Here is a 27,417-nt window from a genome sequence, read left to right on the forward strand (position 1 = left end):
TGCATAAATATATATATATTTCTGTGAGTAATCTGTGGGATATTAAAATCCATATTTATCTAGGTAAATATTTTTTCCATAGAAATCTATATAAATACATGTACCCTAAGCACACTCTAAGTATCATCTTCTTTATCTCTTTGAAGACAAAATGACATTTTAATGTAAGATGTTAGAAGTATAGTTATTTGGAGCAGGCAATAGCGAGTGCAATAGGATTACTGAGCAACTATTTTCCCCTTAGACCCTGTAAGAGGGAGAGAAAAAGGAGAAAACAGAAACAGCTTAACTCACCAAAAATCAAACCACTGCATTGCCCTCTTAGCCACTGAGTGTTTTGGGATGTAAGACCGAAGATTACATCAGTACAATAAAGGCTCCCTGATCTCTGTACAATCACAAGCTGTATACTATGCAAAAAAAAAAAAAAAAAAAAAAAAAGGCAAAAAAAAAGCACAGCGCAGCTTTACCCCAGCATCAGAGGCAGAAGAAGTCAGAACAGGTAGAGAGGTGTAGAGAACAGGGAAAGAGAAGAAAGGGTTAAAGGCATTATCGCAGCCATTAGAGGGAAAAGTTGAAGCAATACAAGCACAGTAGACTTCTCTCTCTCCCCCCACCCTCTTTCTTTCCCCCACTCCCCTCTTCCCAAGCTGGATCAGTGTGTAGGGAGGGCAGTCATCACGCCATCCTGAGCAGCAAGAGCTGACGTTGGACGAAGCTGCCAGGTAGCTGAAAAGGCACAGAAGGCAGCTGATACCCACTTTTCAACGGGTTTTTTTTTTTTTTTTTTAGTCTGAATCTGGACTTCAAGCAACACAGCGCCTGAGACAGCTCATCTGAACCACACTGTATTGCAATACTCGCTCTTCCCAAAGAAAAAGACTCCACTGAGTAGCAGAATGCTGACAGTGTCGCAGCTAGGGCTACAATACAGAGCTTTTTTGTAACATTTTAAAATCTCTTTCTGTTCATATATTTAGAGAAACATACATACACTCACACATCAATTCTTCCTTTTCTGAGGGCACCTTTGGCTTTTGTTACCCTGATGTGACTTCTTCTTCATCTTGGAATGATGGGGATCTTTCTAGCTTATGTTGGATTCATTTTCTTTTCAGTTATGTATATTCAACAAGGACTTTCTACCCAAGGTAAGATGACTTATTGTCAAATATGTGTGAGTGTTTTTCTATGCTAAAACAGATGGGGGGGGGGGGGGGGGGGGGGGGCACGAGGAAGAAGATAATAAAAAGAAGAAAACAATCTCAATGGATAGGAGATGAGGACACCAAGCATCAGGTTTACATTTAGTTTTAAAATTGTCTGTAAATAGGGACAGAAGTGAGAAGTTTCCCCAAAGTGAGAATAAAACAGGCTTCCTTTACTTGATTGCAAAGAGGGAAATAACAGGCACCTTGCAGAAGAGTAAAGGGGTGTTGGGTGAACGGACATACATGTGTTGGGGTTGTACATGTTTGTATATATGCACATATGCATACAATAAACACCTACCCGTGCATGCATAATTATTGCATTCAGACCAAGTACCGGATGGCTAAATCTACTGCTTCCCTTAAAATATTGCAGTCTCCTTTCCTCTCCCTATTATCCTGCAATCCTCAGTCAGACCTTCATTTTGATTCTGTGACTATGTGTATTTCTGACCCCCCCCCGAAAAAAAAAAAAAAAAAAAAAAAAGAAAAAAGAAAAAAAAAAAAAAGAGAAAAAGACAAAATCGACTTCTTTGAAGACCTCCCCCCACCCCCGTCCCCCCTCCCCGCCGAAAGGCGCGCCTTGCATTTCAAGCAGCCCCGGCGCTGCAGGAACCAGTTGTTTGGGACCTCGGGGCTGCGGCGACGCTGTCAGCACCATGGACAGATCGCGCGGGGCCGCCCCCTCCGCCCGCTGCCTGCGCCCGCTGCCCGCTGCCCGCTGCCCGCTGCCCGCTGCCCCCGCCCACCTCCCGCCTCCCCCGGCCCCCCGCCCGCCGCCCCCGGCTCCCTGCCCGCTGCTCTCTGCCCGCTGCTCCCTGCCCCCTTGCTCCCTGCCCGCTGCTCCCTGCCCGCTGCTCCCTGCCCGCTGCTGCCTGTCAGCAGCTCCCCGCCGGCTTTACGAGCGTGTGCCGGGCTGCGCCGGGCGGTGCGATCGGGGAGGGTGCTGACGGTATCGCCTCCGCGTCCCCCACTGCTCACACGCACTGACCAGGAGGGGAGGGAACGAACAAACAAAAAAAATAAACCAAAAAAATTCCCAAACTTACAAGCCCCGAACGTACAAAATGCACAGTCCTTTTGTCAGTTTAACCCGATGACTAGTAACCGCTGACTGGGGGGGGGGGGGGGGGGGGCGGGGAGGGGAGCAGAAAATGGGACACCGTGAAATATAAAGCTAGTAGCTTTGATAAGTATCTGTTGCCAAGCACAAATGTAAGGGGGAAAAGAAGTAACAGTGGTTGAGTGTATTGCTAAATTATCCCACCAATTCCAGGTTAGCTAGGAAGGCTGGATAGAGAGAAAGAGGGGAGGAGACAGCGAGCAATATTTCCTTCGCATCATAATATGCTCTAGTCAATCTGTAACAACACGTAACAGAAAGCAACACTGCAGGGTATTTCCAAATTTTTTTCTTCTTGAAACACAGGTTTTATTTACCCCATTGTTTGTCTGTAGTCCCCCTCACTTCACTGTCACATTATTATGTTGCACAATTTTAAAGTGCGTTATAGGAAAGGATGAGAAGGAAGTAAAGACTGAAAGAAATATTGGTGCCCTGGACTATGTCCATCAGGGCTAGTTTTTAAACCAAGCAGTGGTACACTGAAATGGGCAGATCCTGTTTGTTAAAGGGAGCGCTTGCCAGGACTGAGAAACAGAAGATATATTGCTTCTTGGTCTGATTATGCAAGCAGAGGTTCTCAGAAAGAGTAACTAACTCGGGTAAAGCCTTTGAAATGGGCATTTTGATGAGTGGTCGTAACCTGCACCTCAGAAGAGCGACCGTTCCAACAGCTATTCCAGACGGCTGTGGAAGATTTAACAATTTACACGTCTCCAGCTCAGCCCTACGAAATACAATAAATCAGTCTGATTTTTTTTCCTCTGCCAAATCGGTCTTGCACAAAACCCCTCAGCGAATCTGGTGAAATACTGCATTCTGCCCAAGGGTATTTGGACCTAATTACATAAAACTTTACTAGCCCATGGGAGCAGTCAGGGGGGTCTATAGCATTTCCCATGTGCAGAGCTTAGAGTGTACAGAAAGTGGATTTGTGTATAAGGGAGGGAAGGTATACCTGGCTGTGAGAGAAACCAGGGGATATAACATGTGGGGAAAATGGAAAAATATAAAAGAGGGAGAATGAGAAAATAAAAGAGATAATTTAAAGGGGAAAAAAGAGAGACAGAAAAAAAAAAAAAAAAAAAAGCAACACAGAAAGCAGAGAATAAACAGTGAGTAGGTAACAGGAGATCCCAACACGTTATGCATTTGTTTTGCAGCAAAATTCACTGAGTTTCCCCGAAATGTCACGGCCACTGAAGGGCAGAATGTGGAGATGTCTTGTGCTTTCCAAAGTGGCTCTGCTTCCGTGTACCTCGAAATCCAGTGGTGGTTTCTGCGGGCGGCTGAGGACCAAGAGGCTGGAGCTGAGGTGACAGGCACTCAGGTACTGATCCTCTGCCATGGGGTCCCCAAACCACCCACGAGAAAAAGGGGTCGAGAGGAAGGGAGGGAAGGGGGGGGGGGGGGGGAGGGAGGGAGCAGAGCAAGGTTCTGGATCTCCCCAGGGACTTAATTTTGACCATGAAATAGCAGCGTGGGAACCTGCAGAGAAAAATGCCCCCCTCAAGGGATGGTGTCTTTGGTGCCTGTCACTCTCAGGATGCAGCTAGGGACGTTCACAAAACCACACAGATTTCCGACGTCTAAATTTTTTATTATTTTTCTTTCTCTCTCTCTCATTACCCATTTGGAAAGCAGCTGTTCAGAGACTGCTCCTTGTGGGAATTTTTCATTTCCCAAATGGCAAGATCCTACACGTGCCCTCCAATATACAGCTGGTGCAGTGGAGCTGGCAGCCCTAACTCTGCATGCAGCTGCCACAGTAGGGCACACACTTGGCGGAGGGGGAGAGCAGGGGGGAACCAATGCCCCAGAAAAGCAAAAAAACCCCAACCAACTCATCAACAGTGCAATTCCAGTCTTCCGAGAGGGACAGAGGGGGCCATGTCCGCTTACACGGTCAGGCAGGGACGCTCCTCCCCTCCTCCGCTGCCGCCTTCGCGCCGGTCTCTGCGTAAAGACGCCCCTGCGAGTGGGGGGTGGTGTGGGGCCCGGCGGGCAGTGCCCCCCCGCCGCGCTGTGGGGGGTGCCCGGCGGGTCGTCCCGGCTCTCCCCGCCGTGGCCCGCAGGTGGCACACGCGGCGCGCCGCTCCACGGGCTCCGCGGCGGGGAGCGCGGCGCGGAGCCTGGCGGGGGCCGGCGACCCACGGCGGCGCTCCTGTCCCCGCAGGTGGAGCTCCTGCCCGAGCGGGACCTGGACAGCGACGGCACCAAGATCAGCGTAAGTGGCGCGGCGCGGCGCGGCGTGGCGCGGGCAGCTCCCGCCGGCCCGGCGCGTCCTTCCCGATCCGGAGCCCACCCGCGGCGCGGCGGCGGCCGCCTCCGACCAGGCCCGGCGCGGTTGGGCGGGGCTGTTCCCCCCCCGCACCCCCGCCCATCCGCGCCGGCAGGCGGCCGGCAGCCCCAGCGCCTCCCTCTCCGGCCCCGGCAGAGGGGGCCGGGAGAGCCCTGCCGCACGCAGCCGACTCCCCCGGGGACCCCCGGGCGTGAAGGCATGGGCAAGCGAGGCCCAGGCAGCAGAGCTTCGACAGGCTCTGTTTCCAGCCCGTGAAGTAGACGGCCTGCACCCATCCTTGTACCGCTTGTGCTCCTCTACCCTGGGCAACTGCCGAGTCTGCCTTAGCGCTCCAAAGCTGGTTTTAAGGCTGAAATTTGCCCGTGAAGCTGTACTTTCCTTCAATGGGGTGTGCACCTGTTTAAATGGGTGCTTTCCCAGGTTCTTACCTGCTGGCAGAAAAAAAGCCCAGCAAGTCTTTGGACAAGACCTCCCAGTGGGGAGTAATCTCCACTCTTGGCCACTGAGACTCTTTCTTAGGAAAGTGGGGAAACCAGAGTTACCAATCTGCCGTTGGAGATAAAACCAGAATGTTGTCTCAACACAATTATGAGCAACATTGCTCCAGCCCCTGTCCAGGGAAAGGGTCCCTTCCTTGGCAGACCCATATCCTGAGTTCAGACCCTCCTCCCTTAGTGTCCCAAGAAATGTAAAGTGGTGGGATAATGGTGTGGTGCTCACTGCAGTGGAAAGCCACAGATACTTAGCAGATACTGTAGCATGAGTATTCCTTATGAGCCCAAAGGGGTTTTCCCTTTCTTAGATACAATCCCTTTGCAAGTGCCTTTTAGCTGCAGCCAAGGCTGTACCAGCAAAGCTTAAAACAGCAACAGATAGAGCTGAATCTTTTCTGTTACACCTGTTACTCTGCTGCGCTTTGGTGCCTACGACTAACTAACCTAGTCATTACATCAGGTCAAAGTGCAGCTAGGTAAAGCTGAAGGGCATTCATAAATGAAATTCAGATACATTTTGTTCAAAATGATACATATTCTACCTATACTTACATTTCCTATGATACTCCTCACCACACACTAGAAACTATTTGTGTCATCGACCATATCTTCAGTTACATTTGTAGACTGTCTTACAGATGAGGCCCACATGTGGTCTTTGGATATTATTCCACTAGACATAGTGACTAGCAGCCAATTTATTCCTTATCAATACTGGCTCATTCAAAATCCCTGTAGTAATCCATAAGATCTGTGACACAGTGTAGACTATAAAGCTTGTCCCATCTTTCAAGTAAAAAATCTCTCTCATTGTGTATGATAATAATTCATGGTGGGGTATTTATACAGTGTTTTTATAAGCTTGCATAAACCATTTTATATTTGCAATAAAAAAAAAAAAAAGTCAACATTACATTGACAGTCTAAATACACTTGTTACAAATGTAGCCTTCATTTTTTTCTTTCTTGAAGGCACACAGAGAATCTCCATTAGTCCTAGTGGAAAGTATCTTCATGAAGAGGAGAGCAAACTTTTAAGTACATTTAGTAAATTCTTTAAAGAAGTGGTAAAATATACTAAATGTGTTTTTAAACTGAGCTTCTATACACCACTTCTATTGATTTTAAATGATAATGAGGCATAAATTGGAAACATGGATACATCTGACAGCAACAATTTCTAAATTTGAAACCGAAAACAAATTCTGTATTTCATTAGCGCTGTGCAACACTGTTAACTCTGCAGATATTGCATGGGAGCAAATGAAAGCATAACAGGACCTACGGATCCTCTTTCCATTCATATGGAACTTCTTTAATCCTTTTGCTGAATATGAGCACTCCAGTAGAGATATATTATTATTGAATATGGTTTAAATAACTATCCAGCACTTTCTGTGTAATTAATATTGCATACATTATGCCTGAAAGTATGCGATCCATACTTTCAACTCAGTCTGCCAAGTATCAGTTCAGAGCTGGATACAACACAACAGACTGTAAAGTCCATCCAGCACCTTAAAGCAATAATGTATTCACAAGTATTGCTCTTCAATTTATCAAGCAGATAGAATAGGTGCTTTGTCAACACTGGTGACTGCAGCGTGCCAAGCTATCAGAAGCAAGGTGCTGTGTAATCACCAATAGCACGTGCCTAGCTTCAATCTAGCAGTTTTCTGCTTTGTGATCTACCATATATTCAGCACCCTGATGTTTTCTCATTGCCTGTCATTGGTATGACACAAAGTAACATGTTTATACAATGGTGGAAGTAAACCAGGTTCAGAAGTTCTTCAAAGCTAAAGTTTTCTGTCCCACTGAATCCTTTTTAACTGGCTTCCTGTGGGGCTACAGCTATTAATCCAGATAGAGAGTAATAGCCAATTAATTAAATATAAATTCTCTAAAGTGATGAACATACAGAAAGGAATCTGGTTTACCTCTCTTAATGCATCTTAATACCTATCACACATTTCCGGATGCATAATTTAGTCACATGTGTTTTAATTCTGTGAGACAAAAATATGTTATGTTACCCTCAGATATTAAAAGCAATTAGAAATAAATCAGGAATCTTGTTTTAGATGACAATTTTTAAAACAATCTTGAATATGTGCTACTTGAATGTGTGCTGCAGAAATGATATATGACATCTAATAAGCACACACTTGTGTAAATGAAACAAAAGGAACTACATGACACAAGATGTCTTGTTATGGTTAATAAACAAAAAATACCAAAGTTTCGGACACGCATGAAAGAGACAAATATGCAGTTTCAATGTAGTGAAGACTGCAAGCTAATCTAGCAAATTGTTACTGAAGAAGTTTAACTGTTGGCAAATATCAACAAAATTGTTAATGCACTAGTTCAAAAACTGAATTATTCAATAAAGCCAACAAACTGGAAATGTTTAACCAATGAAGTGCACAGATACTAGGTTTATGTAAGAAAGCTCATTAAGAATGTTCATGATCTTAAGCAATTAATTGGAATGAGCACGGTAGTTTGGGTTGTTTGTCTGAGTCCAATTAGCATTTCAGAGGAAGCCATCTAAACAGTTTTGGAAAGAAGATGTCAGACATCCTCATAGACACAAATAATCATACCCATCCTTGATGCAACTTCCCTGCAGTAAGCACAGTCACACCGCTGATTAATTTGGCACTTGACTTCTCTGGGCAGGCTCTACATCGGTAGAGTCTTCCCAGAGAAAGAATCATACCTGACAACATGTTTGTTTGTTTGTTTTGTTGTTTTTTTTCCTGGCAAATTTGCAGACAGTAAAAGTACAAGGGAATGACATCTCCCACAAGCTGCAGATTTCTAAAGTAAGGAAAAAGGATGAAGGCTTGTATGAGTGCAGGGTGACCGATGCCAACTATGGAGACCTTCAGGAATACAAGGCCCAGGCATTTCTCAAAGTCAATGCTAACAGCCACTCTCGGCGAATGCAAGCCTTTGAGGCATCTCCAATGTGGTTGCAAGACATGAAACCTCGCAAAAACATCTCAGCAGCTGTTCCAAGTAGCATCCATAACTCTGCCAATCAGCGTGTGCGTGCCACCTCCAGCCCTGAAGCAGCAGCCAAAATCCCCAAACAAAGTCCACAATCAGGTATGGTAAAGCATTTTGAGCTTTCATTTGATTGCTTACCAGCATGTAAAAGGAGGCTAACTCAACAAGGTAACCAGGAATTCTGACTAGCAACAGTGTGGTGCTCATTTATTCCTCCTTCTTTTTGGCTTTATTCCTCCTGCTATCTCCTTACTTCCTAAAAGCTGAAGAATAAATTTATGGGCAGAAGAAGCAAAAAGCCTTAAATTTGTATACATGGATTTTATCTCTACTGGTTAGGTCTCTAATCAAAGCTTAGCTTTCCCTGTAGTGTGTGTGGAGAGAGGGGCATGTCAGTGAATGACTCATCTCATTTTAAGATGGCTGTGCATGATAAATTAAATAAAACACGCATCCAGAAGTGTTTCTTCCTTATTTACACGAGTCACCTAACTTTTATATCTCTTAACATCTGGTGAAATTAATCTACTTTTAGTATCAATCCTATTTTCATAAGGAACTTGACTTCTAAATCTAAGCAGACCTTAGATACACCAGATTGTTTCTCCATTGTGTAGGCTTTAGAAAGACCATGGATTTGTCAGATAATGTGGATTTGCCATCTTCAGCTGCTTGACCATTGTCTTTGACTCAGGCATTAAAATGGCAATGCCTCAATTGTGTCATGTAGAAATTAACATACTACACTTTTTGTTTGGGTGATTTTGTACAGCACTGTGTAAATAACCTATAAGCAATATAAGTCTTCATTTTCTACACTGATAGAGTAAAATCCACAGCTATGCAAAGGTACATGAATATACAGGAGGTGCAGCTGTTGACCACTCTATGATGGCAATAGGGTTAAAAATTTGAGATGTAAATGATCAAAAATCCTCTGGAAAACAAACTGTGCAAGTCTAAGAGTTTCTGGGTTACTTGTGTTTACACTGAGGGCCCAGTGTAAGGCAGGAGATCACAACCTATCTTAAAATATATAATGGAAGCTCACTTAGTTTGTTCTGATGCATCATTTTTCTGCTAGCAAATGATGCGTCATCAAACCAAAACTGGGAATACAACAAATTTCTTAGCACACTTACTGTGAGATCACTTTCAGCTTACAGGCATACTATTAGAAAAACATTTTGATAAGGAAAATAAATTTCAATACAGATTGTGATTATTCATATTACATTTCTTATTGCTATTAGGAAAGACAATGCACATACTACCACCATTTTACCTCTGTATACATTTTTAAAAATTTATTTAGAAGTTACATTCAGTTCTCTTTTCCTGAAATGCAGAAATGCAGTCACACTCATTTTTAGCTCTTCCAAAAAATGTTTAAGCTATTAGAAGAAAATAAATATTTCAACTGATTTAAAATCATCATTTCACCATGGCTTTCCTTTCAGACAGTTGTATATATATTGCTTCTTTTCCACTGGACTCATACATTTCAAAATAGCAGACTTGTCCATTAAGTGAAAACTCTGGTTTCTGTTCACTTCTATGTGACATTAATTAAAATAGTCACAAGTTTATGAAATACGTAGCTACAGACTACACTGCATTGCGGCCAAAGTGTGCACACAACAGCTAATCCACTAAATCACCTTGGATATAGAATTGAATCTATAATATTGTTTATGTCTTTAGTCCAATCAAAGTCTTGCCTGATTACTGGATATTTGTTATTTGAGAGCTAGTAGGTTATTACATTAAAAGGTCCCTGTAAAAAAAAAAAAACATAGAAAAACTTAACCTCTAATTTTTTCCTTGAGCAAAGATTACTGCAGATCAAGTACAGACAATTGTAATCATAAATAATTTAAAAATTAAACAGTCTAAAATATAATTTAGTTTATTAATTCATTTGTTTTATGATGAAGCACAGATTAATGCTGTATTCATCAGAGGTGAAACTCATTTACTGAAGAAACAACGACTGTACCAAGAATCCATATTAGTCTTAATTTCAATTTAACGGTCACTTGCTACACAGTAATTACTGGTGATATTTTTGATGAACATCAGTTTAACTCTTGAGAACCAAGATTTACTTTCCTTTGCTTAAGAAAATCTGGCTCTGATTTTACCACTATAGTGTGATTTGGGTTTTCACTCCATTTTATACTCACTCTACACCAATAGAAATACCCATGTGAGCACAAGGCAGTGGGGGTTTTCATCTCTGTGTAACTTTGAGGAGCAACTTCAGCTGAGGAAGGAGAGACATCAGTTGTGAGACCTCAGAAAAGGAGAAAGGAGGTGTCATAGACAGTAATAGTCTTTCTTTTAATGAAATCAGATCAACACAATATCCTTATACTGTCAGATGAGAAACTTTTCCCTTCTTCAACATCACGCTAACTATACATGCACAAGACTGCTGTGTGATTATATTATATGTAAGCAATGTATCCATCCAACCTAGAATACAGAAACATGGTTGAATACAAATTTATCATTATTAACCACATGTGTGTATTTGAAAGACACAGGGGGTGACTTGTGATGTGTTTGTTCATGTTGAGTAATACATTGACTTCAGCAATACTGTTTGAAGAGGGAAGTGCTATTATCCATAGGGAATTGTATCAAATATTCTCCAACATTAGAGAGCCAGTGCATAGTTATTGGCAAGCAATATATTTTACTGCCATGCTGACATGACTTTTTCTTAATTTATTTTTTATTGCGAAATATGTTTACAGCAGAAAGAAACATGACACTGCAAAATTGTTCAGCTGTTTCTCAAGAACTCAGCTACTAATATAAGAAAGACTGACTCTGAGTATATGACTATTTTGTCCCCAAAATTTATTTCTGAAAGGTAGATAACACTCTACTTAACTCCTTCAATCCTGAAGCACACTGAAGAATTTAATTTATTTCTTAACAATAGATATTTAATAGGTAGCTCTAGAAAAGCAGTTTACAGTCACCGCAATTTTAAAATATCAGTATTTCCCAACTGGACAGATATTTCTGCCATTCTCCCCTTTTACTCAAAAGTAAGAATATCTCTGATAACTATGAGGGAGCTATATAGCCAGGGCTGACAAATTAAAGTGATATGAGGTCCATTCAGCATTTTGTGCTTCTCTGAAAATGCTATGTGAGTGTAAAAAATATATCTGTTATTGTTAGCATAATAGAGATTCAATATAGGAAGAAATAGCTAAAGAGAACATCTCCCACAGACAATCTTCAGATAATATACTGAGAAGCACTAAATGTCTACCTTAAAGTCAAAAAAGTCAGGAAAGCAAAAGTCAAAGCTAACACAGCTTGGCCCTTTCATTTCATATTCATTGGCTGCAGCAATGAAGTAAACCATCACATCTTAACAGGAATCTAAGTAATTTGACAGGCTAATCTGCATATATCCAGAAAATGTCCTGTGTAGGTGGAGTGACAGACATTTATTTCTGCATAATTCATAACAACATATCTTAGTCCAAAGGTAAAAGTACAGAGTTATCACAGAACCTTGTAACTCTAAGCAATGTAATTAACTGAGATCCAAAAGCTGCAACGAATTCAGGTAAAAGGAAACAAAATAATCTGCAGGCTGCACCAAATCTTCCTGTTTCATGGATATAAATCTAGACAAACTCTGCTACCTGCATTCAAGTCACTCAGAATTTATAGCGACACAAAGGGCTGCAGAATTTGATGTGCTGAGAATGTGTGTATCCCCCAAACTCTTCCTGTTCTCCCAATTCTCTCTTAAAGCACTCAAAGCCATTAGTTGCTTTTCAGACTCAAGAAGATCAGGCTTAGAGAACTCAAGAGGGAATAGCTACAAATGAAGAAGTGATGTTAGGTCCATTTTCTGACTGCTTACATAAATACTCTGCACATTTCTAGCAACTTTCTTTGTTTGTTCATGAAGTAACAAATTCAACTGTTAACCTGATGACATACCGAAACTGTTCCTGTGATGATGGCTGCAGCAAGTGACTTGAAAAGGAGCACAAAGAAGAAGGTGGTCCTTACCTAAGACAGAACAACCAGGATCCTTGGCATCATAAATCACACTGAGAAGATGATTATTAGGAGTGAATGCAAAAGAAGAGGATGAAAACATATTTCTTCAGTCTGTTGATACTGATAAATTGATGATATTCCTTCCAGCCTCCATTTTTATCTACAGAATCCAGGAATCTTTTAATGTCAACCTATTGTAAGCACAATATTTTTGTCTATTTTGGAATCTTCTCGGATATAAACCAACTTCTCTGTTTGTTTGGGTTTTTTCTTTTGCGTTACATCTCCTCTTGACAAAAAGTCTGCTCTAGGCTCCACCAAGGCGACAGCCAACATTACTGCTTTCTTCACTAAGAGAACATCTTTTGCAGATGCTGTTTTATAAACTGCGAGTACCCATAAGAAGGCACGAACCATTACTGTGACTGTTGCACAGCAAAAAGTCAAGTCTCTGTTTCTTTAGGACTACATTAAAGCAAAAGCTAAATGAGAGTTTTGTTCTTCTTGTTCTGAACCTTATTCAGCCGTTCACAGAAAAATTCTTGCAAAAAGATGATGCAAGGACTATCCCATTTTACACCTGTATACTCTACAATCTCTGTATTTACTTGAAACTTACATTTTGGTTCTCTCTTCCTGAAATGAAGCCACTCCACTTTAACTTCTCTGAAATAATAGAATAAATTCTAATCGTGTTAATTGATGTAGTCCTATTAGCCAGTTAGTTCTTGACCTTGAAACTGTAAGCATCTTCTGTGAAGTTCTAATCTGCTCCAAATAACTTCACTGACAAAGCAAAGTCTTAACAGCAGCTAACCCCTTTTTTTTTTTAGGCCAGGATTTCCAGTGAAGAATGAACTCACTACTGCCTTGTGTTTCTTTCAAAAAACCCACATCTTAATTTCTTATATGTGCATACTTACTGATAGATAGAACCAAACTCCTGTTCCTAGTGCTTAGTCTAACTGCACCCAGTAATAAACAAATGGTTGCCAGTGGATATGCAGTTTTAACTCCTGTCACAAGCAAAATGGTATCTATATTTTGTAACCATCCCTCACTGCCATTGCCAATCACTGACACTACACCACTGTCACCTTTCTATTCCTCTTACAGAAACACAGGTTCAGGAACTAAGAAGAGAAAACACTCACCAACTAATATGTGTTAATTTTTGTTGCTCTACAAGTTTTAACAGTTGTTCAATCCCACATGTCCATGCCAGACTGAGTACTTTGTGTGCTTAATTTTAAACATGTCCTCTCTGAAATGAGATATTATCTTCATCCTTAGTTATGTCCATGGTTAAGGACTAATACTGAATCATAAAAGAAGATCATAGTCTTTTCAGATTTGTTGAGATAATCATGGATTCTATCCTTAAACATATGATATGTCCACTGGAACTCATATTCCTGTAAAAGTGATGGTGTTTGGAAGGAAATGTTAAATAACCTTAGCTAATCACGAGCAGGGATAAGAGGGAATTTGAGAAAGCAGGTAATGGCAGATTAGAAACAGCCTACTACAGGAAAGGGGACTCCATGGCAGATTTCCATTTTTATTTTTCAAACACAACCTGGACTACTCTTGAGCAGTTGCTTTTTCGTATACCATACAGGTTATATGCATGAAAACATGTAAAACTGTCTTTGGATGCTGCACTGTGTATTTGCCCCCTATGAAGCCAATTCAGAAACAACAAGGACAGACACAGCAGGGACTAAATACACAAAGTTTACAAAACTCATTTTGCTCTTTCTCCATCTACATTGTTTATATCTATATGTATGTATACTGAGATCATTCCTATTCTTTTAGTAACCTTGCCAGTATATTTTGCTGTCCATCTGCCATTGCTATGTATGCACTTAATTACATCTCCTGCTTTCTTTTAGCTATTTAAAAATGAATCTTTCAGACTCACCTCACCTTTAGAACAAAACTGATATATAAGGATCTGGTAGGGGACCCCTCAGGCAGTCCCTGAGTAGCAGAATCACAGTCATTCTGTTCTACATGCCTGGTATAACTTTCTTTGTTAATTAACCACTGGAAAGATTGCAGATGAAACACATAGTTTATAAAGAAAGAGAAGAAAAGAAAATAAGAAAAGAAAAACAGCGGGAAAAAAAGAAAGTTGTTTATGAGTTGTTTGTCAGCTCACTCAAATTGCTTTTCATTGTCACACAATGAGGCCGCTTGCACTAGGTCATCAGAGATTGCAGCATATGTGACAGAGCCTGCTCTTGAAATAACTGATGGGATTTTCTTGCTTCAGAAAACAACCCATTTTTTACTTGGCACATATAGACCAAAGCAGAGGACATTTTCACTTGTTTCAGATAAGAAGCAGGAAGTTTCCCGCCTGTGGTGCCCTATTTCATTATGAAAATCCTTTGCATTACTTAAAATTAAAAAGAATGGGTAGAATTATCTGCTGGTTGGAATGGCTACAACTTTGCTGAAGCCAAAAGAACGTCATTCATTTACAATAGCTTCAAAGATATTCCAAACACATAACCTTCTTCACAGCTACAGTAATAATCAATTAACCCTGCTTTGCTGATGACAAAGCCAAGTGTCATTTGAAGAGTGGCTGATGATCTTTCCCTTGGCCTTGTGAAGAGGAGGCTCTGCCCCAAACCCTTCATTTTACCTTATTGTAAGGAAGTTGCCGTCATGCTTTTTGGCAGTGCAACTTGCTATCCTGTCTGAGCGTAGGTATTACAGTCTGATCCACCTCACTGAAGATTGTTCCCCCACCTACTGATAAATGCTACTGTCTTGGAACAAAGCTACCTCATGTGCTGAGAAGAATAAAAATTTGAAAGTTAACTGCCACAGCCAGCATTCCCAGTGCTTCATACATACGATCTTTGTGTTCATTAACAGCAACAAAAATAGAGATAGCAAATCTGGATGCTACTTCGACTGCCAGTCCTATTTCTACTGCTGTTATTCCCTCAGCTGCTGTTGTTGCCTGTGATGCTGACTGAGGCTTTTGGCGACCAAATCACAGCCATAGGGCTATAATGACTATAAAAGTGAATTCTACAGGACTACAGAACATGGTGTATCCATCTCCACTTCATTCTGTGCAACCTAAAAATGAGTAAAAAATGAGTAAAAAGGGCAGCATGTTTTGTCAAGAAGCAATAATAAATCAATAGTGAAGCCAAGAACTAACAGTAGGTCTCACAGAGAGCTAGACTTTCAGGTGGTGCAAAGCCCTTTAATAGAACGCTGTTTGAGAATATGGCTACATAGCATTGTGCCTGTCTGAAAGTCTGCCAAAACAACACATCAATTACCTATGTTCTACTCTGATGAATTATTCACATGCATACAATATGTACTGATCAGTGACCATCTTATACTGAAGAGTCTTTGAATAACAACGAATGACATGTCATCATTATGATTGATCCCACGTTTCAGAACTGTAATGAGAAAGGTAAAACAATCTGAAATAAAAGTAGAAAAATTCAACAATATGGAATGTGAAGTAGAGAGAATTAATACAGGATTTGGCACAAATATTTATTTCATGCTTCATTCTCACAGTCCACCATTTTCAAATTAGTACGCTGTGGTTGTAGGGGCGATAACATTGTATTTTTTTATTTGTATGACAGTATTAGCAAGGGTGAAGGCTTTGACTTGTCAACTCTGATTTAGCTCTTACAGTTTAAAATGTTGCCACCCCATGTCTCTGTCTTGCCGCAATCAGAAGTTATTGCCCCAAACTTAGATGGCAGAAGGAAATAGGTGCCTGCTCCTTAGCTCTCCCAGTTCTCAGTGTTGAGCATTTTATTAAGCCTCTGTGACAGCTGATAAACTAAAACATTGGGTTGTTACATTGAGACAGATGAAGAGATGGCATGGGGTTTGCTTGTATCACTCCTACTATTGGGAGTTTAATTTCCGTAAAAGGGGGAGGTAGAGAGATGGAGGCACTATAATCTTAAACTGCTCCAGCTAAAACCGTTAAGAGCTTATGAGTCATAGCCCTTAGACAGAGTTATGTTCTGTTAGTCAGAGGTATTGTTCTAATCTCTATAACAACTGCATTATCCACCAGGCAAACAAAGTATCAGAAGAATGGTCGCTGCCTCAAAACACTTACCATCTAGGAATCAGACTGAAGAAAACAGTCTCATCCAGTTGGATGGGTACAGATAAATGGGACCTTAGCTGATTTCAATGAAAATAGCTCTTATATAAATGATATAAATAGAAGGAGATCAGGTTGACTCTATGTCAAACATAAGCCTAAGCAGTGTCAGGTGTGAAAAGCAAGAAAAGGGATTGAATATCTCATGCTGAAATATTTACAAAGAATAATTTTCCTTCTATCTATGTTATAATAACCCTCTTGGTATATGTTTTTCTTGGTATGACAGTGCTGTTGAAGATGATAGAGAAATATTAAGTATCATCCCACTTAAGATTTTTTTCTGATAGATGAAAGGATGAGCAGGAAGCAAAAAGCACAGGAGGAAAAAGATGAGTTCAATTCTATTTTTCTTCAAATAAAGCTCTTGTTGCAACTTTATGGTATCTTTCTGAAATGGCTCTGTTAGTTTAACTAGAATGTGGCATATATCAAATATACACACATTTATACATACTACAAAAATGCTGAACAATTTGTGCTGGAGCCATGTTTAGTTACAACATCAGAAACTGGTTACTAAGAAAAGAGTCAATTCAAGAAGAATTTTTGTTAACAGCCTAAGTTCCTGGTTTGATTCAGGATGGGCCATAACTGTGTGCATGTAAATGGATGAGGATGGGTTACCACAGGACAGTCACAAAATATGCATTTGCTTTGGAATCAGACATTTCACACAGATAAACAGAAATGCACCGGTTTATATATTTTTCTGTCACACATTAGAAAAAGTCTAAGACATTTTATATCCATGGATTTCATGGACAGGAGGAGAGACAAAGGTGCCCAGTGCTGATAAGAGCAGTCATAAAACATGCTGCCAGGTTTTCAAACAATACTAATTAACCAATTTAGGGCCTGCATTTGCTTGAGCTTTCCCTCTCCCCTCAGCTTTTAACTGTTGCAGTGAGCACTGGGTATTGGACTGCTTCTCGCACTAGTTTTATTTAAATAGCTAATACTGGTGTTTCACAGACTATTTGCAAGCACCTCTCTTAGCAACCCTTTCTCCAAAAAGTACTCTCTCACTGACATAGAAACAGCTGAAGTCAATGCATTACTTATACATGTGAAGAGATGCTCAATGTGAAGAAATAAAAAAAAGAAACCCACAAACAAAAAAACTTTAAAACTTTGCAGGCTCAAGTGCCAACCAAAGGGAGGAAGAGAATTAGGCTATCTGCTACAAATGGCTGATGCCTGGACATTAGTGACTGAGAGCCCCAGGTAGGCAAAATGTCATTCTCCTAAGAAAAGAAAGTCAGCCAGGGGAGTTTGAGTATCAAGACAAAAAAGCTTCCACAATATAATAAATATATAGCGATGGAAGTAGTCATAGTTGTAGAGCCACTAAACAATTCAGAGCTATCGAGAACACACTATATCCTTGGCTGAACACAAGAAATTTGAGGTAGCTGAGCACAAAAAAAAAAGTTTTAAGCTGCTAGAAGAGGAATATGTTTCTCGGTATATCTAAAGCTGAAAGCTGTGTATCTTAGGTTCAAAAATCATTTTGACTCTGATATGGTCTACCCCACATATCATCTGCAGAGACAATTCATCTACACTTCATTTCACCAAATGGGAATCTAACTTAATGCTACTTTACTACTCTAAGCTTGTTTATGAGAATATCATATGAAAATGCTAGGGAAATTAAAATGTCAGAAGCTGAATTCTTGATGGGATAGTCTGTCCAGATAGCTAGACTCACTTTCAGACCAAAACAGCCTAAATAAGTGTTCAAGAAGCATAAGCATTTAAACAAAACTTAGGATCACTGCTACAGAAATGAATGAAGCCAATGTAAAACTATCAGGATTTCCTAATCATGCTAGTATGTAAAACATTATTTAGTCCTGAACTACTTATTGACACAATTTAAACAAAGCTACATATGAAAACAGAAGGAAAAGCACTGATGAGAGTGGAAGTTATGAATTACAGGATAAAGGACATAGGAGAGAGCAAAAATTATACTAGAGGTGGACTAACTACAGTATCCAGTTCATCTTCCTGAAAAACTGTTTAAACTCAACAGTGATTTTTGGCTATTTTCATCGGAACAGGATGAAAATCTATAAATGTTGATGCACTTCCCCTTTCAGTTATATGTTTAGGTATCTCACCCCTCCCTCCTGCCTGTTCAAGGTAAAAGGATGACAGGGTCAGATAATTTTGATGATCTCATTTTCATCCTTGAGAATGACATAAGAGATCATTTTAGCTTCTTCATAGTGCCTGATGGACCAATTAGGAAGCCTGGTTCCAGTCAAGGGATTCAAGAATGAGATATGAGCAAAGGCACTGTTTGAAGAATTAAAAAGAAAATCATGACTCTCAAATATGTTACAGAGAAAGAAAAAATTTAAATGTTTCCCTAGGTATGGATTGATGTAAGGGATGATGTAGAAAGTGGCCTGAATCTAAAAATCCCATGTTTTTTCACACCAGTGTACCCGTAATTCTACTTCCGTCCATCTTGGCATTGTGGAATTGCAGAAGTCGTTCAAAGTCCCACCCTGCTTTCTTTCTCCATTCTGCTAGCTATTTTCCTTTTATAGATTTACTATGGCTTGTTCTGGACCACTGCCTGAAGCTAAGTATCATTTTACTACATGCTGATACATATTTGAAATCTCCTCAGGTTTTTCCTCTCCCAAGTATTTCCATCTCAAGTTTGCATTAGAACATGGCTTTAGGTGTAGCTGGTAGCAAATTAAAGGCTGTGACCTGCCTTAGCCCAGAAAGAGCTCCAGGAGTTATTGTGGCTCAAATCCCTGGCAGAACTCTCTCCGCTACTCAGGGTTGGCAAGTTGTCGCTTTTTTTGCCCCAGGACAGGACTGAACACCACTGTTCGCCTGCGTGCCTTACCTAGTGAAAGCTAGGAATAACCATCCATCCAGGATCCCATCCCTCTTCCTCACCTAATCTTCTGGGCATCACTGGCAGAAGAAGAACACACAGCAGATGAACAGAGCTACATGTTGGACGCAAAGTCTAAGCAAACTTCAGGGAAATTCAATACATAGCATACTCTAAATTTCCACCAGTTTGGAAGCAGTAGTTTTCTTCCAAAATGTAAAAAAAATCAGAAATTCAGAACTTTTCTCCTGGTGTGTAAGATGAATTCTTTTGCCCTGTGTGGTATGATTGCCCCAGACAGTGATGAGCAATTCACAATATTTTAGGTTCACTACTGTACAGCCAATGGAGAAAGATGGACTTGAAGCCTAAGCAAAAGTGTCTACATTAGGAGCCTTGAATATGATACTTACTGCTTGTCTTTTGTCATTCAGTTCCCCAAAATTGAACACAGGTGATTGAACCTTAAAACACACATGAGAAGTAATTCCCTTAAGGAGGGAAAAGGGGACCTGACATTTGTGGTACGGAAATTTTCTTCCTGAGTGTGGGTATATATTCCAGCAGTATAGGAGAGCTATAGGTAAATGTGATTTCTGCAGTTAAGTGGCGTAAAAATGATAGCAATTGGTAGGCCAGAGAGGAAGAATCTGTTTATTTGAAACATATTCGTATTTAACATATTCAAATAAAACTTCAAAGGTTTCAACACCTCTGTGATTTCAGAAACCAGTAATACAACAAAATTAACTCATATTGGGCACAAGATGATTATATATCCCCATATATATGCAGGAATATTTTGGCAGCATGTAATACATACAGAGAAGGAGGATGGACTTTTGTGTGACTGACTGTATTTCTCTTGTACTGGTCAGCACAAAACCAAGACTCTATTCAGGCGTTAGTCCTCCTGTGTGATCAGTGGCTTACTAATTAAAGGAAACTCAAGGATACCCTCACTAAACTTATATGTTTATTAAAATATTAAAGCAGTGCTGTTGAATTCACAGTTTATGGTGATAAACTACTCATTGTAATCATAACTGTAAGAATCCAGTTTTCAGAGTCTCTGACAGGTATTGAGGCTCAGAGAGCAGGAGGCTATTACATCCCAGAGACCTCCCAAACCTTAGTAAGCACAAGGAATGCCAAACTTGCTAAAGTTCAACTTTTTCAGATGCAAACTACTTGAGACCCAAGGTGGTTAACCATGTAAGGTACTCTTACAAATAGGGTCTGCTAAAAGTGTAGGGCCTGAGGCAGCTGCTTAGTTTACAAATAGGTGTTTTGTCCAGTTGTGAAAAATAAATGGGCAAAATTATGAAACCAGCATTTGCTTTTCTCTGCTTGCACCCCAAAATCCCATGTAGTTTTACAGACATCTTTTCTGATCAATATCTTAGTGAAAGCAAGGGATTATAGTCATTCAGGCATGAGTAACTAGTTTTTTGATCAGTTAGGGTATACTAAGAATTTATAACTTCTGCTGGGTTTGTTTTATACTTAGATGCTCTTAAATTAATCTCATTAACAGAACAGAATTGATGGTTAGCTATTTGGTCCGTACACTATGAGACATGAAATATGGTTCAGCATTTGTGACAGAGATTATTATTTTAATTGCTAATTTCAGAATTATTTATGTTTTCTCTCTGTTTCCTAGCATTTGAGGAAACCACATATTCAAATAAATCACAGTTTCAAAGAGTTTAATGGCATGGACTACTCTCTCATGCTGTTGAAACTTATCTCATGATCACATGCCTTTGACAATACATCATTTGTTTACAGGAGAAGGCTAAGTATTTCGTGGACAGTTGCCCTTTGGATGTATGTCAGTGACAGGAAACAAAGACAACACATGGGCATTTGCATCTCACAGGAAGAATTTAACTGGATCCCAGTGGCTGATAGGTCAAAATGTGAGAATCCCTGACCCACACATCAAGTAGAGTTTAACTAATAATATAGAAAAAATATATGCGTACAAACTACTGTTCTTCCAAGTTACTGTCTTTGAGGCTAACATAACTGTAGTCCAGCTTTGCCCAGTGTTCTTGACCTGCAATGAAATTTCTCTTAGTTCTCATTATGCCAATTAGAAAATTATGTTAGAAATGGTGGGGAAATGAGTAATCGATTTAGCATGTCCACAGACAGATCAACATTTTTACTTATATTACCATGCTTGCAGTTCCAGTGATACTATTTAAGTCCTGGACAGAACTGTGTACCAAAACCAAATCTGCATGAAAATTCTGAATTTGGATACATTTGGATTTGGATTCTGATTTGTGTTTTGCCTCTGACTTTGGTCTAAAAACAGTGAAACTAAATCTCTGATTTAAACACCCTATGACTTTTAGATTTGCAGTCAGGATGACTTATCCTTTATCAGGATGGAAACCAAAATAATAGAATATGAGCAAATATGAAAGAATAGAAAAAGGGAAAAAAATCTAAAAAGGCTGCTTTCAGCTTTGCTATGTTATTATTTTACATTTGCAGCTTTCCCCCTTCCAAAATCTAAAGAAATACTTGGGTTCATGAAAGAACAAATACAGTTCTTTTACCCATCTCCAGAAAAAGGAAAAAAAAAACCAAAAAACAAGAAACCTGAGTATATTTAAACTCTAACTGTGTTTCATTAAGAATCACTGAAAGATGAGAGTACACCTAACAGTCTTATATGTCACAAATTAATTTTATTGGGGATGATACATTACTGAAAATGTATCCGTTTGGGTTAGACAGCATTTTGGAAACTATTAAGCCAGTAAATAGAGACCTGATATGACATTAGGATATACTAATCAGTTACTGAAACTATGCAGAGGACACTGTTTATGACAGTGATTTCCAACAATCCAACAGCCTCTGTTCACCTAGAAGCTGAAATTGTTTTAGTTGTATTTCCCCTAAATTTTTTTCATGTGTTGAGTATTGCTTTAGCTCGTACTTACTGCATGTACTCTAACCTAAATCCCCTGCAAGATAAACAAACTTGCTGTTTACCAAACATGTGTGTAGAACACGTGACATGAATTGGAGGAAGGTTGTGATTTATACAGACTGAACATTATAAATAAAAAGGTTATCATGTGTATGCAATAAATGAGCCCTAATTTGGGGATCTACAGATTGTCATTGAAAAGAAGCAAAACAAAACAGAAATCAAAGAATGCTTTGCCTGCAAATATAATGGTGGATTTTCCTACTGTGAAATAATTTAAGTCAAACCTCTTTTGTATCATACTGTTTCTCTTCCACACATTACAGCTTTCAAATTCTCAAATTATAATGCCATTAAACGCTAAAAAAACCCTTTTAAAAAATATCTGTGAGACTCTTCTGAGTATTTATCCTTATTTGCATTGTACATATTTTGTGCAGAGGAAATGTATCTGCAAACACCTCTTTAGAATTGTCTTGAGCAGTGTATTTCTCTAGTTCAATCAAAAAAAAATTAAATGGAATAAACCAAGTGAAAATAATTCAATACATCATTAAATGATCTAACACTAACAAAGGTTCTGAGTAAGTTCTGCTAACCTAGTTAGAGAAAGAAAAGTCTTTATAAAAATCTGTTAAATGACAAATTTTGCACCTTATATAAAAGAGAGAACAAAGCTATGCTGCAATAAACCAAAACCAGAAATTGAACTCCACCGTTGGGCACAATCTTGTAAATACTACCTGAATGAATGACTCACAGGAAGAAGTTACAGCAAATTTGCCTGTGTGTTTGCTTGTTACTAATACACAATAAGTGTTTTGAGAAGCCAGGCAAACTATTGCAGTGTAGTACAGGTAGGCTAGCATTATCAGATGGGCAAGAGAAAAGTAGGCTTCCCACTCCTGTCTAAGTTCAGTAGGAAGTAAGCTCAGAGTTAAAAATCTTAATAATGGCTTTGAGACATTTAAAGTATTCATCGTATTAACACGCATGGATAATTCACATGTGGATGATTGAAATATCGCTGTTACTTAGAAGCTCTTGTGTATGTAAGAGAGGTCAAAGAGTCTTTTATGGCAACTACTATGTATGCAATGTCTCACACCATGCCTTTACAAAAGGAAGCAGTGTTCAGAGATCAGGGATTTAGTTTAGTCCCTGTTTTTGAAGGGAAAAAAATTACTAAAGACAGGAACAGAAATACTTCTTGCTACACTTATAAACATAGTTAGCAGATACGGAGAAATGTTTAACTGATAAATATCTGAAAACTTTAAAAAATGAGCATATGCCTTGTGTTCTTTTTGCTTCCGTTGTGTATATTCTTGATAAGAAGATAAATGTGCTTTTTGGGTCTGCAGTGGAATCCAGCATTCAGTTTAGTATTAAATTCTTTACAAAAATAGCTTATAAATGATTAAGAGATTTTTTAAAATAAGCATTTACTAGAAGTCCAGCATTATTATGCAACATTGTTACTTTGTTATAGAATTGATGCCTGTAACCATCAATAACATTCATCCTTTTCAAGTGTACAACACAGCTATAAAATCTATTAATCATGCATTAACCTGCTATAATTAGAAATTTTATTTATAGTGTAACCAAATTAAATTTATGGTTTTCACCTCTAGTAATATGTTTCAAATTCTGAATGTAATTCTTTATGATATAGGGAGTTATCAAGCACTAAGATTTGTTATGTAAGACATCTAAATACTCATGTCTTTGGTGTGCAAATATTTCAGTTTAATTAGTCCCGTTTTGAATTTTTTTATTCTGATAACGTACTTAAAATATAAAGTCATGTTTTTAGAAAAAATGATATGTAACATTGTTTTCATGGCTTTTAAAAAAAAAAAATCTGGGAAAATATAATTTCTCAAAAATAAATACTACAAACCCTTTAGCATTCTGTTTCCCCCTTGTAAATAGCACAGCCATTTGCCAGAACCTTTCTCCTCTGTTTTACAAGAAAACACTCTTTAGCCACTAGATGACTTTTTTGTTAGCAGTCGATGATGTGATACTGGAAATTATTTTGTAAAGAACATCCTGAGGTGGAAGGTGTTTGAGTTTGTTCCTCTTGGTATATGGTTTCAGTGGATAACGTTGTTTAAAAAGACAGACAAGAAACAAAAGCAAAGCAAAACAAAAAACCTCCTGGGACTGAAATACTTTGTATGTGTTGTTATTTGCAGTGCATGCCAAGACATTCATGGGCACCAGAGCCAACCTGGCGAGCTAATTAAATATATAAATGTATGTGTTTAAAACAACCTTATAAGGAGCATTGGAAATCTGCAAGATGAGCGAATATCTTATAACTTCTTCCGCAGGTGCGAGGATAGCTACAAGCCATGGACTTTCTGTCCTGCTTCTTGTTTGTGGCTTTGTGAAGGGTGCTTTGCTTTAATCTAAAAGTGCTGACTTTTTCCAATATCACTTTCTCTTCTTAAAGCAAAGAGCAAATCGCCTGTAAAATCCACGGAGCGGACAGCAAAGTTGACCCTAACCTCCAACCACCACTCTGCACCCAATGTACTCTAAATCTCTACACAAGGAGCACCTTCTTCAGGAAGTACAAACAAAAATGCTAATAAAATAAATAAATAAATAAATAAATAAATAAATATTATAAAAAGAAGAGGATACCACATGTTTTCTTGATATATCTTATTTTCTTTGGCGTATTACTGATCTTTTATTTGAAGAGAACTGGTGTGATGTAATCAAACGATTTGTAACAGCAAGACCTAGTTTCCTTTTCTTTCGGCAAGGAGGAGCCTCATCCTTGACTTCTCAGGGGTTGGCCTGCAAGTCATCAGTAGTACAAAATTAACCATGGATGACGTTTGGTTTCCTACGCTGAAAGAACCGTTCCAGCCTGGAAGCAAACAGAGACCAAATAATGAAACAAAACATAGTGATTTAACATCGACCCAAATAAAACACCCCACAAACTTTATCAAAAAGTCTTTTTTTCTTTTTTTCTTTTTGCATGAGGAATAGGGAGGAGAAAAGAAATTCTACAAAGTAGCTAAGCAGACTAGAGGATGTTTTTTCTGGAAAACAAATGAGGAGATTTTTCTTTTGAGTTGTTCGGGGATTTTTTTATTATTCTTTTTCCCCTGTGGGTTTTTTCTTGTCTTTTTTTGTTTGTTTCTTGTTCAATGGTGGCAATTACTGACTTAGGCCAACCCCTGATGATTGTGTGGAGGTTTATATATATACATCTTTTTTTTTTTTTGTGTGTGTGTGTTCTATATTTCAGTGTGTTTTCTCTAATTTTGCAACTCCTGTATATGCAAAACTAACTTAAATTCTGTAAATTGCTTACAGTCTGTGTGTTATAACTTCAGAGTAGACATACTTTGGTCCTCATGCAAGCCAGTTTTTAATATTATCTATATGTCGTGCCACCAACAGACATCTTTATTTCCTTTTTTGCAAAAACATCACTTTTTAGTTTGTAATTCAGTACTGTGTGGATTTTGTAATACATACTTTCACTTCCACTGGTTTGACCCCTTTCAGCCCTCTGTTTACTCTGTAAATGCACATTAAAATTTGTTATGGTCTCTAGACAATGAATTATTTTAGTTTTGTGTATGTTGTGTTGGAGTTCAGATGCTGAAAGCTCTTTTAATTTGTGATGTTTATAGAGGATTAAGTGATTTGATCACTATAAACTGTAAAATTAAGGTTTGCAGTCAAATACTGCATGTAAAGGAAGGTTAGAAGGGGAAAGCAAAACATGGTTTAAAGGATATTCTTTTGGTAAAGAGTTTTATGAAAATTAATTTATTATACTGATAAACTATATTTGCATCACAGCTCCTTCTACATGGCCAAAGAGGTGTCTTTCTTTGCTTTTTCTGGAAGTGGATTGTCATTATTCATTGATATTCTTAATTAAAATACTTCATGTCTGTGAACTGAACGTGAGAATTTTCCTTTTGAATGAAGTAATATGCATTACATGAATTACATTCATTAATGCAGGAAGGAAAAATTGCTATCATTTGCAGTTGCAATCAGGAAGGTTTTTTTCTTGTTCCTCTCCTTCCACTGATGCTGAACAATCCACACCCTTTCATTAATCAGCACAGATAATCACATATACCACATGCTTATTATGATCTATTTACAGCAGCATTAAGTAGCTGCAGTGTGGTCAGCTGTGTGATTTCTCCTCATTTTGTAAGTAATGTAGAAGGAAGTGAAAAAGTATGTTTAATATCTCACCAGTCCATGGCCTACAGGCCTAATATTTTATTTCAAAATGTCCATAAGTTTGAAGTCTTCCCCCATTAATTTCAAAGGAGAAAGAACAAATAGTAGCATAGAATCAAAGGGTAACATACTAACACTTTGGAAGAGGATAACATATTTGTGCAAATCTTACTTACTTTAACCATACATTCTGTAGTATAAACTTGTCTGGGAATAGTCTGTCTTCTTTTGGTTTTAGCAGTAATAAAGAGAGTAGATGTTTCGTTTAATACAGATAAATCAGGAATAACTGTCAGGAGGAAAAGGGAGAAAGTTCTTTTATTTCAACATAAAGTTAATGACCCACTAGGAATATTGTGTATTGGAAAGGTTTTGCTCCATAGTAATAACAGTTTATCAGCTTACTGAGAAAATAGAAACAGTCCCCATTAAAGTGTTCTGAATCAAAACCAATATTGTGGATTGAAGAGGAAGTAAATTTAAAAAGAGCCAAAGGTTTTTGAAGTCTCATTTTCTGAACACACCTATGGAACCAAACTTTCAGACCTCTGAAGGAAAGGCTACATTTTCCCCATGAAATAGGTGTCTATGACTGGATGCTGCAAGAATCTCCCATGTGGAGTTCAGAAACCTCAGTTTCCATTGGTCTTAACCAGAACCAAATGCTTAACATCACATGTGTTTCACGTGTTTACTGTACATATATATCCTGTATGAATATTCCATGTATGCACATAGTCATATAGACAACCTACAGTGACATATGGGATTTTTCAGAAGCAGTTTAGTCTCACATTGTTAAAGTTAGGCTATGATTACTATGTTACACTGTGTTTTGCTTTATGGTCTTAGCTGCTTCGATATAAATCACCATGTACTAGGAAGTAAGATTAAAGAACCAGCTGAAATTAAAAGCAGAATTCTAGACCACTCGGACTAGTGTGATAAAACAAGAATACATTACCAAGGGAAGTGATGTATTGTGATCTG

General features: G+C 38.9%; 1 protein-coding gene across 5 annotated transcripts; it reads left to right on the plus strand.

Annotated features, from left to right (window-relative positions):
• On the plus strand, positions 1 to 27,357 carry VSTM2A (V-set and transmembrane domain containing 2A). Of its 5 annotated transcripts, XM_074875144.1 has the most exons (6): positions 1 to 1,151; positions 3,498 to 3,664; positions 4,511 to 4,561; positions 7,911 to 8,252; positions 11,851 to 11,861; positions 21,090 to 21,186. In XM_074875144.1, exons 1-6 carry the CDS (start codon positions 1,073 to 1,075, stop codon positions 21,169 to 21,171), a joined length of 732 nt encoding a protein of 243 aa, XP_074731245.1. In that variant the 5' UTR covers positions 1 to 1,072; the 3' UTR covers positions 21,172 to 21,186. The 5 variants fall into 5 exon arrangements, with proteins under 5 accessions (XP_074731245.1, XP_074731226.1, XP_074731217.1 ...); XM_074875125.1 differs by lacking the exons at positions 11,851 to 11,861; positions 21,090 to 21,186 and adding an exon at positions 24,393 to 27,357 and having other exon boundaries at positions 7,911 to 8,247; XM_074875116.1 differs by lacking the exons at positions 11,851 to 11,861; positions 21,090 to 21,186 and adding an exon at positions 24,531 to 27,357 and having other exon boundaries at positions 7,911 to 8,247.
• Positions 27,358 to 27,417: the final 60 nt, after the last annotated feature.

This window comes from Strix uralensis, chromosome 1 (assembly GCF_047716275.1).
Source record: "Strix uralensis isolate ZFMK-TIS-50842 chromosome 1, bStrUra1, whole genome shotgun sequence".
NCBI lineage: Eukaryota > Metazoa > Chordata > Aves > Strigiformes > Strigidae > Strix > Strix uralensis.

Coding starts and splice junctions, on each gene's coding strand:
- VSTM2A (XM_074875144.1), top strand. CDS start 1,073: ATGATGGGGATCTTTCTAGCTTATGTTGGATTCATTTTCTTTTCAGTT. Junction 1,152..3,497: donor ACAAGGACTTTCTACCCAAG/GTAAGATGACTT, acceptor TTTGTTTTGCAG/CAAAATTCACTGAGTTTCCC. Junction 3,665..4,510: donor CTGAGGTGACAGGCACTCAG/GTACTGATCCTC, acceptor CTGTCCCCGCAG/GTGGAGCTCCTGCCCGAGCG.